Below are 14855 nucleotides of genomic sequence, written 5' to 3' on the forward strand. Positions count from 1 at the left end.
CCACTCCATGTCAAATATTTTCTAAAACAGCGCTATGTCTCATTTATTTTTAGAAGCTCCCAGATGAAGGGTGAATAAACCCGAAATGCATTGGAGCTATATTGAAAACATTTAACCTACAAAAGAAACTTCAGTCATGCAAATAATGACGAACAATGATGATTAAAAATATCTCAAACATCTAAATGTTGTGGAAGCTTATTTAAGCACCGTATGGTGTGCACAGAAGACAGGGATGTTCCCAAGTCACATGGGAACACGACTTTGAGTGTTTTGTTTTTTAATAACATATGATAGTGATTCCCCTCTGACCCCCGCCTTAAATGCATCCCAAACATTTTGTATTGAGGACGTTCCTCTGTTTATATCAAAGAATTCTTTTACCCATTTAGTCATAATATGTACATATTCAGTATCCACTAACAATTTTCTATCAAAAGTCCATGTCCTAACCTTGGGAGTCATCAAATTATCCTTAATTTCAATTAGAATCGGGTTATGATCCGAGATTATTCGCGGAAAGATCTCAAATTGAGTATCACACAGTAATATTTTCTTAATAAAGAAATAATCCAGGCGTACGGATTTTTTATGGGGAAAAGAAAAATATGTGAATCCATACATCATGAGATTCTTTTCGAAAGCAACATCAAACAGCCCGTGATCCATTAATAGAGTATTTAGAGATTTAAAAGATTTTTTTTTAATCCCTTGATAATGTGAGATGTTCCGTATATTCTTCTTTATATCTATATGGAGATTGAGGTCCCCACCGAGTATTAGTAATGGAGACCAATTAGCTAATTCTAGATTTAAGAAGTTTAGAATCTCTGGGTCATCGGAATTTGGGGCATATACTGAGCAAATGGTCCATATTTTATTATCAATTTCTAACTCTACTATTGCCCATCTACCATATTGATCGGCCTTGTTCCTGATTAAGATCCCCAACCCTTTTCTAATTAGAATTGCTACTCCTTTGGTTGTTGTGCCTTGTGATGTGCATACTAATAATTTCATCCCCAGCTCATCATACATTTTTCTATCATTCCATGTAACATGTGATTCTTGTAAACATAGGATATCCAATTTCATAGTCTGTATCATTTGAGCAGCCACTCCCCTCTTTTTTCTATTATTGATCCCACATATATTCCAAGAACAGATTCTCAATTTTTGCATTATGATATATTTTTTCTATTCCTACTACCACATTCATCATATATACAATGTTATTGAGAGCATAAATTTCGAAGTTCATCTCATATCTTATTATATGTCTCATACCTTTCGCAAAGCTTAGACAACAAGAAAATTTAGTGAAAAAAATAATAACATTTCCTACAGCTACACCATTAGATAATTTCTGTTTTTGTTTGCAAACCTTTTTTTCCCCCATTTCACCCCCCCAGCTGACCCACCCCAAGCTCCACCTGAGCCCTCCCACCCCTTCTCCCTCCCCCAACCTATCAGGGCAAAGGGACTGGTTTGTCCCTCTCGTTGATGATGTGATAGGCGCTAAGAGGCTCTCTCCCTAAGGTTCCACATCATATTGTTACTATTACTCCAATATCACACCAAGTAAGAATCCTTTAGCCCCACTTTCTTAAATCTTAAGATCTTATACAACATATAATATACCTCCATTGTGCATTTAAACTAGCTACTACTAACTAACTACTACTACTCACTGTATCGAGGTTCTAAACAGACAAAGTGCCAAAAAAATATATATATATACATGCCCTGATACTTATAGGGGCATATAGCCAGCTTATCACTATGTCATCATGTCACCATATCATAGTTATTATTTCCCTCCTCTTTCTTTTTTTTTATTATTTTTCTTTTTTTCCCCCTTTAGCTTTTATGTTACTATCCTCCTGATCATAGTGAAGTTAATAACTCTTTGGCAGCCTCCTCTGATGTTAGAAAATAAGTACGTTCTTTATGGATTATTTTTAATTTTGCAGGATTCAACAGAAAAGCCTGTGCTCCTTTAGCCTGAAATTGAGGTATAAGCTGGCGAAATTGCCACCGAAGCTGAACCGTGACATGGCAAAAGTCAGGACGCACAAAGAATTCAATATCTTTACCCTTACGCTTCCTATTTGGTCTGGCCAAGTCATAAAGGGCTTCCCTAGCTAGAAAATTATTCAATGAGATCAGGATAGCACGAGGTTTTGCGGCCATATCTTGTCTACTCTTTTGAAAAGGAAATCTGTGCGCCCTTTGAATTTCTGTCTCCCATCTCCATTGTTTTAGTTCTGGAAAGGCTTCTGTGAATAGATCAATCATATATTGTCTGGGATTAGATCCTTCATTTCCTTCGGGTACTCCAAGGACTCGAAGGTTGTTCCGACGTGATCTATTTTCCAAATCAACCATCTTCCAATTGATATCTTCTTTTAGCCCCTCCATAGCCTTTATTTTTTAATTTTGCTGGACCATAGAATCCTCTATTTGCGATATCCTGGTCTCTGTCTCAGCAACCCTTGCCACTGTGTCATTGGATATCTTCATTACTTTTCTCAGATTATTTTGCAGCTTTTTTACTGCCCCTTGAGTACGGAGGTTCTCTGTTCTTGTCTCCTCCCTGTGATGTAGCATAACTTGATACAAAATCTCCAATGTTATTTCAGGTGTTTCAGGTCCTTCTTTATTTATGCTGTCTGGATTAGGTGCGTTGTCATCCTGTCTTAGTCTGTTAGGAGACTCTTCTGGATCTGACTCTGCTGAATCAGATAGATCATTATGTTCCGGATCAGAAAAAGATTTTTCAAAATCTTGCAAAGATTGGCCTCTTCTTTCCGACTCCAGCTCCTGTTCCTCAGTACTTTCTGAGTCTAAGGCTTGAGACAAGTCTGTCATGGAATAAAAATTTCCAGCAGAGTCTATAGATTCCAAATCCTCCCCTAAATTAGGTGGTCCTGAGCCCATTTGTTCTGGAAGCTCCTCAAGTTGACTCAATTCTTCATTCACCAAAATATTTGTATTATTACTGTCTGACCCGATAGCAGGTACTTTTCCAGGAAGTACATTCGAAGCATCAGGGCCTTTCGGAACGTTAGTTGAGCTACCGATTTTTTTCACAAACATTCCTGGTATTTTTTTGGGAATTGCACCTTGCCTACAACTCCCAGAATCCACCTTGTTCATATTTTGCGCATCCATTAGTGTTTGTACTACTGGTGTAATTTCGCTGCAAGAGGCATCTATTACAGTCATATTTTGAGAGACTCTCTCATATGAGGCTCCAACAGAAACTGTGCTAGTTGTACTCACTGCGCCAGTTGCTGATAACGCTGATGGTGCCATCTCATCATTAGTCTCCTGTGTTGCTGCTGTAGCCGCTCTTGTCTTTGGCTTCTGCTGTCTTTGAACCGCTGTATTAGGGTTTTTTGGCGCCATTATCTTTGTTTGTCCACCAGGATGGCGTTTTTTCCCCTGTAACTGTGAACGCTGTAGCCGTGGCTGTATCTGCTGCTGGCGTTCTGTATGCTCCGGTACTGCCTGGTAATCCCTCTGACCTCTCTGATTACTCTGACCAGGTGTGGAGACGGGGGAGGGGTAGGAATGCTGCTGCCACGATGCTTGCAGGAAACGCGAGTAGCTCTTCCACGGGTCTAGCCGCATCCCAGAGCCGGCAGCTAAACAAACAAATCCGTGAGTTGTTTACTTTCTGCAGACATGTGCCCTGCTCCAGTACCCTGTTTAGTTCCTGCAGACATGTGCCCTGCTCCAGTACCTTGTTTAGTTCCTGCAGACATGTGCGCTGCTCCAGTACCTTGTTTAGTTCCTGCAGACATGTGCGCTGCTCCAGTACCTTGTTTACTTTCTGCAGACATGTGCCCTGCTCCAGTACCTTGTTTAGTTCCTGCAGACCTGTGCGCTGCTCCAGTACCTTGTTTACTTTCTGCAGACATGTGCCCTGCTCCTGTGCCTTGTTTAGTTCCTGCAGACATGTGCCCTGCTCCAGTACCTTGTTTAGTTCCTGCAGACATGTGCGCTGCTCCAGTACCTTGTTTAGTTCCTGCAGACATGTGCCCTGCTCCAGTACCTTGTTTAGTTCCTGCAGTCCCGTACCCTGCTCCAGTACCTTGTTTAACTCCTGCAGACCTGTGCCCTGCCCAGTACTTTTAGTTTCTTCAGCCCCCTGCCCTGCTCAAGTACTTTGTTTAGTTACTGCAGACCTGTGCCCTGCTCCAGTACTTTTAGTTTCTTCAGCCCCCTGCCCTGCTCAAGTACTTTGTTTAGTTCCTGCAGACCTGTGCCCTGCTCCAGTACTTTTAGTTTCTTCAGCCCTCTGCCCTGCTCAAGTACTTTGTTTAGTTCCTGCAGACCTGTGCCCTGCTCCAGTACTTTTAGTTTCTTCAGCCCCCTGCCCTGCTCAAGTACTTTGTTTAGTTCCTGCAGACCCGTGCCCTGCTCCAGTACTTTTAGTTTCTTCAGCCCCCTGCCCTGCTCAAGTACTTTGTTTAGTTCCTGCAGACCTGTGCCCTGCTCCAGTACTTTTAGTTTCTTCAGCCCCCTGCCCTGCTCAAGTACTTTGTTTAGTTCCTGCAGTCCCGTACCCTGCTCCACTACCTTGTTTAACTCCTGCAGACCCGTGCCCAGTTCCCAAACACTTTGTTTAGTGTCTGCAGCCCCCTGCCCTGCTCCAGTACCTTGTTCGCTTCCTGCAGGACGGTGCCTCGATGCTGGTTTCTCCTCTTCAGGGCGCTCCACAGCCTCTCCAGCTCCCTCAGGATTCCTTCCACGCGAGGGCTCCCGGGGTGGGCCAGGGCCACCAGGGCCTTCCCTTCCTGTAGAGTCCAGAAACACAATGAGCCAAGGGCATTAACCAGTCATATTTGCCTGGTTCCAACTTTAGTATCTTAGGTAACACCTCTGATGACTGCTGGAGAACGGACATGGGGCAGAGACTAGGGGCCAGATGTTCAAAACATGTTTGCGGTCGCGATACGGCCCGAATCGCACAATCGGGCCATTTGCGACCAGGCAAGTGCCTTTTTTTAATGTACTAAGGGCCAGATGTATCAAAGGGGTTCTGCCCATTCTGTGTCTATGGGAAAATGCGTTGATGCATATGGCCCTAAATGTGATTCCGTAATCGCATTTTGCATTCTCTATTCTGAATTTGGAAGAGGCGTGTTTAGGGCGTCCCTTCCAAATACCGAATCAGTATGGTATGCAGTACTGTTTTGTGTCCGAATTTCAGTCACAAAACAGTAATAATTTACCACCAGTTTATACCCATTTACAAAGGGTTTTGCCAAGGGACCCCTTCCCTTTTGAGAATGTAAAACATTATATTTTTTAAGAGCAGGCAGTGGTCCTACGGACCACAACCTCCTCATAAAAAATGAAACTTCAATATTTAATTTATTGTTTTTGAAATGCATCCCATTTTCTTATAAGGAAAAGTGGCTGCATTTTTTTAAAGCCTGCTTTATTAAAAGCAATCACAGACATGGTGGTCTGCTGACCTCAGTAGGCCACCATCCCTGTGATGTTTGTACAACAGGCCCCAGGTGCGTTATACAGTGTAGTACTAATAAAATCGTGAGTTTTTATATAATGATTGAATGCCAGATTGCATTAATACCCATCTCGTTGTTACTCCTCTTATGAAGGTCGGTTGGTGGCGTTAAGTATACCCTGGCATTGATTTCCGCACCAGGTACGTTAACCCACTGAGCTATGTCATTGGGCGTGCAGCACGTCTGCAGATAGGATGAGAGCTCACAATGCAATGGGTGCCGATGGTGGACATGTGGACGGGGGCAGAAGGAGAGATCCACTCTCAGGCCTCAAACATTAGGGGCAAACGCACTGCTATTCCAGAGACCAGCGCCGGCTTGGGGCGGTGCGACCGGTGCCATAGCACCGGGCGCCAAGTCAAGGGTCGCCCTCTGCATGACACGCGGAGCTGAGATCAGAGCTGCATTTTTCAGGGGATAGAACACGATGACTCCAGTGCTTAATGCACTTGAGGGGAAGATCTGCAATGGGTCTCGTCCCAGTTTTGACTCAAAAAGTAGCAGAGAGGGTAAGTGTTCCTGCCGCAAAGCACAGGGTGTGACATGCAGATTACAGACCAGTATTTTATGAGGCTAGCTCAGTGGGCTATTGCTTTGGTCACAGAGAGGATTGTGGGACTTGGAGTCCTTGAATAAGAATAAAACCTAAGCTTGACGTCACACAAACAGTCTTATAAACTCGGTTAATCTGCCCCTTCTTTTCTCCGGGTCAAGGACTTTTAGCACATAATCCCTATCAGTGTGGGTGACGTGTCTCCTACACCTTGTAGATCTTATGACACCCTGACGCCCTCCGTGCGCGGACTCTGAATAAAAGAAAAGGGAAACCTGCCTCTACTATATTTTAATCTCTAAACTAACATGGCACCATGGGGTCCATCTAACTCAGGGTGGACAGCCAGGGTGGGGCAGGAGAGTAGGCCCCACCCAAGGGAATGGTGCACGCCCCACATGAGGAGATGTGGTTGGTACAGGTGGGATCCACTGAAGAGGGGGGCTGATTTGTAATAGAACTTTATGTACCCCATTTTTGTTACCCATGTCCGTCTCTGTCAGTCACTGGCGAAGTTATGTTCTGATCACGAACCAGTAATCGTCACTACTCTGAGTTTCTGTTGTCATAGTCCTTATGGGTGTCATGGTGAGATATCACCCTGAGGCAGACATCCTGAGTACCCGACAGGTGTTTCTTCCCTTTTTTCTGATACTAGCTCCGCCCCCTCCACTGCTAACTTTCCTCTATGCATCAATACCAAGCTCTTTAGATGACCTGGCATCAGAGGATGCAGACAGGGAAGAAGTCAAAATGCACGACTGGAGGAAGGAAAATAAGGCTTACAGGGAAGAAAACTAAAGGTGAGTGGACTATGGCTGCCGAGTCTGTCTCTATATCTTCCATGAGAATCTAGAAAGTCACCCATGTCAACTATGGCACAAGAAGTGACGGATACTGAAATATGCACCAATGAGAGGCTCTCAAATCAGAAGAGGTTACAAGTAAACAGCTTGCTTTCCCGCCCCCCACCCCCAGTTTTTTTGTGCGCCTTCTTTTTGTTTTCCCTTATTTTTATTTATTTTTCACTGCTTTCCCGTGTTTTTTGAGTGCCTTCTTCTTACTGTACACTCGTTTTAAAAAAAAACAAAAAAACAGTTACTAACTCCAGCACCTTGAGACCCTCAAGGGTGTTTTGCTGCGCTTTATCAATCATGATTGATTGATTGGTTGCAGAACTATCTTACCAAAAGAAGAACGCAGTGAACTCTGTACATTCAAACTATAAGGTGCCGTAAGTGAGGGGTGACACGAAGTGGCTGCCCTAAAGACTTCACGCAGAGGTCCTCTGTGCTTTGAACAATAAAGATCACCCACTGACTTTCAGGAGCCTACAGGGGTCATTTGGCCATAGTCCTGTAACCCCAGGAGATGCCATTGTGGAAAAGTAATGAAGGTGTGAAAGCTGAAGACACTTATTTCTGTCTGAGGCCACTGATGCTCATTCCTGTCTGACGTAGAGTACGGATATATTGTCTAGGGCCACTGATGCATGTATAGGGCCACTGATGCATGTCTAGGGCCACTGATGCATGTCTAGGGCCACTGGTGCATGTCTAGGGCCACTGATGCATGTCTAGGGCCACTGGTGCATGTCTAGGGCCACTGATGCATGTCCAGGGCCACTGATGCATGTCTAAAGGCCACTACTGCATGTCTCGAGTCACTGAAGCATGTCTAGGGCCACTGATGCATGTCCAGGGCCACTGATGCATGTCTAGGGCCACTGATGCATGTCTAGGGCCACTGATGCATGTCTAGGGCCACTGATGAATGTCTAGGGCCACTGATGCATGTCTACGGCCACTGATGCTTGTCTAGGGCTACTGATGAATGTCTAGGGCCACTGATGCATGTCTAAGGCCACTGATGCTTGTCTAGGGCCACTGATGCATGTCTAGGGCCACTGATGCATGCCCAGGGCCACTGATGGATGTCTCGGGTCACTGAAGCATGTCTAGGGCCACTGATGCATGTCCAGGGCCACTGATGCATGTCTAGGGCCACTGATGCATGTCTAGGGCCACTGATGCATGTCTAGGGCCACTGATGAATGTCTAGGGCCACTGATGCATGTCTACGGCCACTGATGCTTGTCTAGGGCTACTGATGAATGTCTAGGGCCACTGATGCATGTCTAAGGCCACTGATGCTTGTCTAGGGCCACTGATGCATGTCTAGGGCCACTGATGCATGCCCAGGGCCACTGATGGATGTCTAGGGCCACTGATGCATGTCTAGGGCCACTGATGCATGTCTAGGGCCACTGATGAATGTCTAGGGCCACTGATGCATGTCTAAGGCCACTGATGCTTGTCTAGGGCTACTGGTGAATGTCTAGGGCCACTGATGCATGTCTAAGGCCACTGATGCTTGTCTAGGGCCACTGATGCATGTCTAGGGCCACTGATGCATGTCCAGGGCCACTGATGCATGTCTAAGGCCACTACTGCATGTCTAGGGTCACTGAAGCATGTCCAGGGCCACTAATGCATGTCCAGGGCCACTGATGCATGTCTAGGGCCACTGATGCATGTCTAGGGCCACTGATGAATGTCTAGGGCCACTGATGCATGTCTAAGACCACTAATGCTTGTCTAGGGCTACTGATGAATGTCTAGGGCCACTGATGCATGTCTAAGGCCACTGATGCTTGTCTAGGGCCACTGATGCATGTCTAGGGCCACTGATGCATGTCCAGGGCCACTGATGCATGTCTAGGGCCACTGATGCATATAATGTCTGGGCCTGCTGAGACATATTATGTCTGAGGCAACGAATGACTATTGACTCAAGGCACTGATGTCTATTATTTCCTGCAAACGTGCACGCTGCCGGGAGGGGCACTGGCACACTTCTGTCTGGGGCCATTAAAGCCCATTACTGTATGACGTGAATGATGATCCATGTAGCCTGGGTCCACTGATGCTTGTTTAAACCTGGAGCAATGTGTGTCTTTTAGTGCCTGGAGCCACTTCTGTTTATTAGAGTCTGGGGCCACTGATACACATTACTGTTTTGGGCAGTTGCTGAATTCTACTGTCCAATTCCATTGATGCCCATACTGCTTCGTTCCGGAGATGCATTGCTTATACCGCCTGGGGCTCAGGATGAAGGTTATGACCAGGGCCATTGATGCATACAATACAGATGCCTGTGATCACTGAAGCTCATTGCTGCTTGCGGTCATGTATGCATTGATTGTCTGGGGCCGTTGATTCACATACTTCCTGTGGCCACTAAAGCACTTCACCGTCTGGGGCCATTGGTAGACATTACTGCCTTGGTTGTTGCTGTATATTGCTATTGGGACACTGATACACACAAAGCTCTCTGTGGCCATTGATGCATATTATGGTCTGTGACTTCTGATGCAGTACTGCTAGGAGCCATGGACACTTATATTTTCTAGGGCCACTGATGTCTATTGCTCTCTATTGTGATTGGTGCACCTTACTGCCTGTGGTTATTATGACCTTCAAGTATTCCTGTTTCAGTGACACTGTCAGTAATGCTTTTATTGTAGTGAGGCATTAGTCTTATTTTAATTCAGTAATCACTTCCAATAATGTCTTTTTCTGCAATGTCATTGGTGTTGATTTCTGCAACTAATTGTATTGCTTGCCCCTCAGAAATGGGTTGCCCCATTATAGATGGAAAGTAATCAATGTAATACTGCCCAGCCTGTTTACTATGATACTTTTTCTTCTACTCGCAGTATAGATGTAGAACTGTAGGTACTCTAATTAAAAAAATAAACCAAGATAGAAGAGTTCTACAATGCACCAGATTTCTTTAACTTCTCGTGATAAAGTGTCACTTGTGCTATTCATGAGGTGTATAAATGTCACACAATGACACACTGCAAACATGGAGATGTCACTTACAATGGAAACTGAAAATGTGGGTGTTTGCAATGCCTTCTGCAACACCAGCCTGTTCCAGTGCCCCTACCGAGCATGCTGTCATGCACACCTGTTGCACTATCACTATGCGAGCATGGTGCCACACACACCTTTGCACTATCACTATGCGAGCATGGTGCCACATGCACCTGTTGCACTGTCACTACCCGCTCATGCTGCCACACACACCTGTTGCGCTGCCTCTATCGGAGCATGCTGCCACGTGCACCTGTTGCACTGCCTCTATCAGAGCATGCTGCCACATGCCCCTGTTGCACTATCCCTATGCGAGCATGGTGCCACATGCAACTGTTGCACTCTCACTACGCGAGCATGGTGCCACATGCACCTGTTGCACTATCCCTAGGCAAGCATGGTGCCACACACACATGTTGCATTATCACTATGTGAGCATAGTGCCACATGCACCTGTTGCACTGTCACTACCCGCTCATGCTGCCACACACACCTGTTGCGCTGCCTCTATCGGAGCATGCTGCCACGTGCACCTGTTGCACTGCCTCTATCAGAGCATGCTGCCACATGCCCCTGTTGCACTATCCCTATGCGAGCATGGTGCCACATGCAACTGTTGCACTCTCACTACGCGAGCATGGTGCCACATGCACCTGTTGCACTATCCCTAGGCAAGCATGGTGCCACACACACATGTTGCATTATCACTATGTCAGCATAGTGCCACATGCACCTGTTGCACTGTCACTACCCGCTCATGCTGCCACGTGCACCTGTTGCACTGCCTCTATCAGAGCATGCTGCCACGTGCACCTGTTGCACTGCCTCTATCGGAGCATGCTGCCACACGCACCTGTTGCACTATCCCTACGCGAGCATGGTGCCACATGCACCTGTTGCACTATCCCTAGGCAAGCATGGTGCCACACACACCTGTTGCAGTGCCTCTATCAGAGCATGGTGCCACATGCACCTGTTGCACTATCCCTAGGCAAGCATGGTGCCACACACACATGTTGCACTGCCTCTATTGGAGCATGGTGCCACATGCACCTGTTGCATTATCCCTAGGCAAGCATGGTGCCACACACACATGTTGCACTATCCCTATGCGAGCATGGTGCCACATGCACCTGTTGCATTATCCCTAGGCAAGCATGGTGCCACACACACATGTTGCACTATCCCTATGCGAGCATGGTGCCACATGTACCTGTTGCATTATCCCTATGCGAGCATGGTGCCACATGCACCTGTTGCACTATCCCTAGGCAAGCATGGTGCCACACACACATGTTGCACTGCCTCTATTGGAGCATGGTGCCACATGCACCTGTTGCATTACCCCTAGGCGAGCATGGTGTCACACACACATGTTGCATTATCACTATGTGAGCATAGTGCCACATGCACCTGTTGCACTATCCCTAGGCAAGCATGGTGCCACACACACATGTTGCATTATCACTATGCGGGCATGGTGCCACATGCACCTGTTGCACTATCCCTAGGCAAGCATGGTGCCACACACACATGTTGCATTATCACTATGTGAGCATAGTGCCACATGCACCTGTTGCACTGTCACTACCCGCTCATGCTGCCACACACACCTGTTGCAGTGCCTCTATCAGAGCATGGTGCCACATGCACCTGTTGCACTATCCCTAGGCAAGCATGGTGCCACACACACATGTTGCACTGCCTCTATTGGAGCATGGTGCCACATTCACCTGTTGCATTATCCCTAGGCGAGCATGGTGTCACACACACATGTTGCATTATCACAATGTGAGCATAGTGCCACATGCACCTGTTGCACTATCCCTAGGCAAGCATGGTGCCACACACACATGTTGCATTATCACTATGCGGGCATGGTGCCACATGCACCTGTTGCACTATCCCTAGGCAAGCATGGTGCCACACACACATGTTGCATTATCACTATGTGAGCATAGTGCCACATGCACCTGTTGCACTGTCACTACCCGCTCATGCTGCCACACACACCTGTTGCAGTGCCTCTATCAGAGCATGGTGCCACATGCACCTGTTGCACTATCCCTAGGCAAGCATGGTGCCACACACACATGTTGCACTGCCTCTATTGGAGCATGGTGCCACATGCACCTGTTGCATTATCCCTAGGCGAGCATGGTGTCACACACACATGTTGCATTATCACTATGTGAGCATAGTGCCACATGCACCTGTTGCACTATCCCTAGGCAAGCATGGTGTCACACACACATGTTGCATTATCACTATGTGAGCATGGTGCCACATGCACCTGTTGCACTATCCCTAGGCAAGCATGGTGCCACACACACATGTTGCATTATCACTATGTGAGCATAGTGCCACATGCACCTGTTGCACTGTCACTACCCGCTCATGCTGCCACACACACCTGTTGCAGTGCCTCTATCAGAGCATGGTGCCACATGCACCTGTTGCACTATCCCTAGGCAAGCATGGTGCCACACACACATGTTGCACTGCCTCTATTGGAGCATGGTGCCACATGCACCTGTTGCATTATCCCTAGGCGAGCATGGTGTCACACACACATGTTGCACTATCCCTATGCGAGCATGGTGCCACATGTACCTGTTGCATTATCCCTAGGCGAGCATGGTGTCACACACACATGTTGCACTATCACTATGCGGGCATGGTGCCACATGCACCTGTTGCACTGTCACTACCCGCTCATGCTGCCACACACACCTGTTGCACTGCCTCTATCGGAGCATGCTGCCACGTGCACCTGTTGCACTGCCTCTATCAGAGCATGCTGCCACATGCCCCTGTTGCACTATCCCTAGGCAAGCATGGTGCCACATGCACCTGTTGCACTATCCCTATGCGAGCATGGTGCCACATGCACCTGTTGCACTATCCCTATGCGAGCATGGTGCCACATGCACCTGTTGCACTATCCCTAGGCAAGCATGGTGCCACATGCACCTGTTGCACTATCACTATGCGAACATGGTGTCACATGCACCTGTTGCACTGTCGCTACCCGCTCATGCTGCCACACACACCTGTTGCACTGCCTCTATCGGAGCATGCTGCCACATGCCCCTGTTGCACTATCCCTAGGCGAGCATGGTGCCACACACACCTGTTGCACTGTCACTACCCGCTCATGCTGCCACACACACCTGTTGCACTGCCTCTATCGGAGCATGCTGCCACGTGCACCTGTTGCACTGCCTCTATCAGAGCATGCTGCCACATGCCCCTGTTGCACTATCCCTAGGCGAGCATGGTGTCACACACACATGTTGCACTATCCCTATGCGAGCATAGTGCCACATGCACCTGTTGCACTATCCCTATGCGAGCATGGTGCCACATGCACCTGTTGCACTATCCCTAGGCAAGCATGGTGCCACATGCACCTGTTGCACTATCACTATGCGAGCATGGTGTCACATGCACCTGTTGCACTGTCGCTACCCGCTCATGCTGCCACACACACCTGTTGCACAGCCTCTGTCGGAGCATGCTGCCACATGCCCCTGTTGCACTATCCCTAGGCGAGCATGGTGCCACACACACCTGTTGCACTATCCCTAGGCGAGCATGGTGCCACACACACATGTTGCACTGTCACTACCCACTCATGCTGCCACACACACCTGTTGCACTGCCTCTATCAGAGCATGCTGCCACGTGCACCTGTTGCACTGCCTCTATCAGATCATGCTGCCACACACACCTGTTGCACTATTCCTATGCAAGCATGGTACCACACGCACCTGTTGCACTGTCATTACACAAGCATGGTGCCACATGCACCTGTTGCACTGCCTCTATCAGATCATGCTGCCACGTGCACCTGTTGTACTTCCTCTATCAGAGCATGCTGCCACAAGCACCTGTTGCACTGCCTCTATCAGATCATGCTGCCACAAGCACCTGTTGCACTATCCATTACGCGAGCATGCTGCCACACACACCTGTTGCACTATTCCTATGCAAGCATGGTACCACACGCACCTGTTGCACTGTCATTACACAAGCATGGTGCCACATGCACCTGTTGCACTGCCTCTATCAGATCATGCTGCCACACGCACCTGTTGTACTTCCTCTATCAGAGCATGCTGCCACAAGCACCTGTTGCACTGCCTCTATCAGATCATGCTGCCACAAGCACCTGTTGCACTATCCATTACGCGAGCATGCTGCCACACACAGCTAGTACAGAGCCCCTAAATAACATAACATAACATAACATCTGTATTTGTAAAGCGCACGTTCACCCAGAGGTCACTTGGCGCTGAATAACAGATGTTCATTGTTACCCAACTCAATGGTACTACTACAGTATGCTTCCACATGCACCTGTTGCACTGCTACTATCACAGCATGCTTCCATGCGCACCTGTTGCAGAGCCCCTACCCCAGCATGCTGCCACACGTACCTGCTGCACTGCCTCTATCAGGACCTGCTGCCGGGTGATTTCCTGCTGCAGAGCTGCCTGCTGTTTTTGCATCTCCTCTAGATTTTCTTCACTTTCAGCTCGATCCCACTGGGCACTGGATGACATGTTCTCCTTCAACCAGCACAGAGCCTGCGGGAGACAAGAGAGTCTTTAGTGCTTCATGAATTCAGAGCAGCAAGGGAAGCAAGCAGTGCTTCCACACGATACAGGGAGCAATGGGGTAGATTATTCTGCTGTTGTGTTCTCTATCCTTCTGTCAGACCCTTCTGGAGCCTAGACCAGTGGCTCTTACCTGTGCTCTGGGGACCCCTGGTAGTCCACGACTCAGGGGAATTATCAAATCAGAGACTGACTATTAAGTCAGTATCCTCAGACTGATTAATGGGAGCAGTGCAAGTTTATCAAACAGAATATA

General features: G+C 47.6%; 1 protein-coding gene across 2 annotated transcripts in view; it reads right to left on the reverse strand.

The window, feature by feature from the left end:
• LOC147706727 (uncharacterized) overlaps window positions 1–14855 on the reverse strand; it is a 235996-nt gene that overhangs the window by 143858 nt on the left and 77283 nt on the right. For both annotated transcript variants that reach the window (XM_086925870.1, XM_086925869.1), the window contains exons 14-15: window positions 14420–14569; window positions 4668–4805 (exon numbers count right to left, since the gene is read on the reverse strand). In XM_086925870.1, the coding sequence (XP_086781996.1) occupies window positions 4668–4805; window positions 14420–14569 (288 nt within the window). The remainder of the gene's footprint in view (window positions 1–4667; window positions 4806–14419; window positions 14570–14855) is intronic.

Source organism: Lissotriton vulgaris, chromosome 6, assembly GCF_964263255.1.
Source record: "Lissotriton vulgaris chromosome 6, aLisVul1.2, whole genome shotgun sequence".
In the NCBI taxonomy this organism is placed as follows: domain Eukaryota; kingdom Metazoa; phylum Chordata; class Amphibia; order Caudata; family Salamandridae; genus Lissotriton; species Lissotriton vulgaris.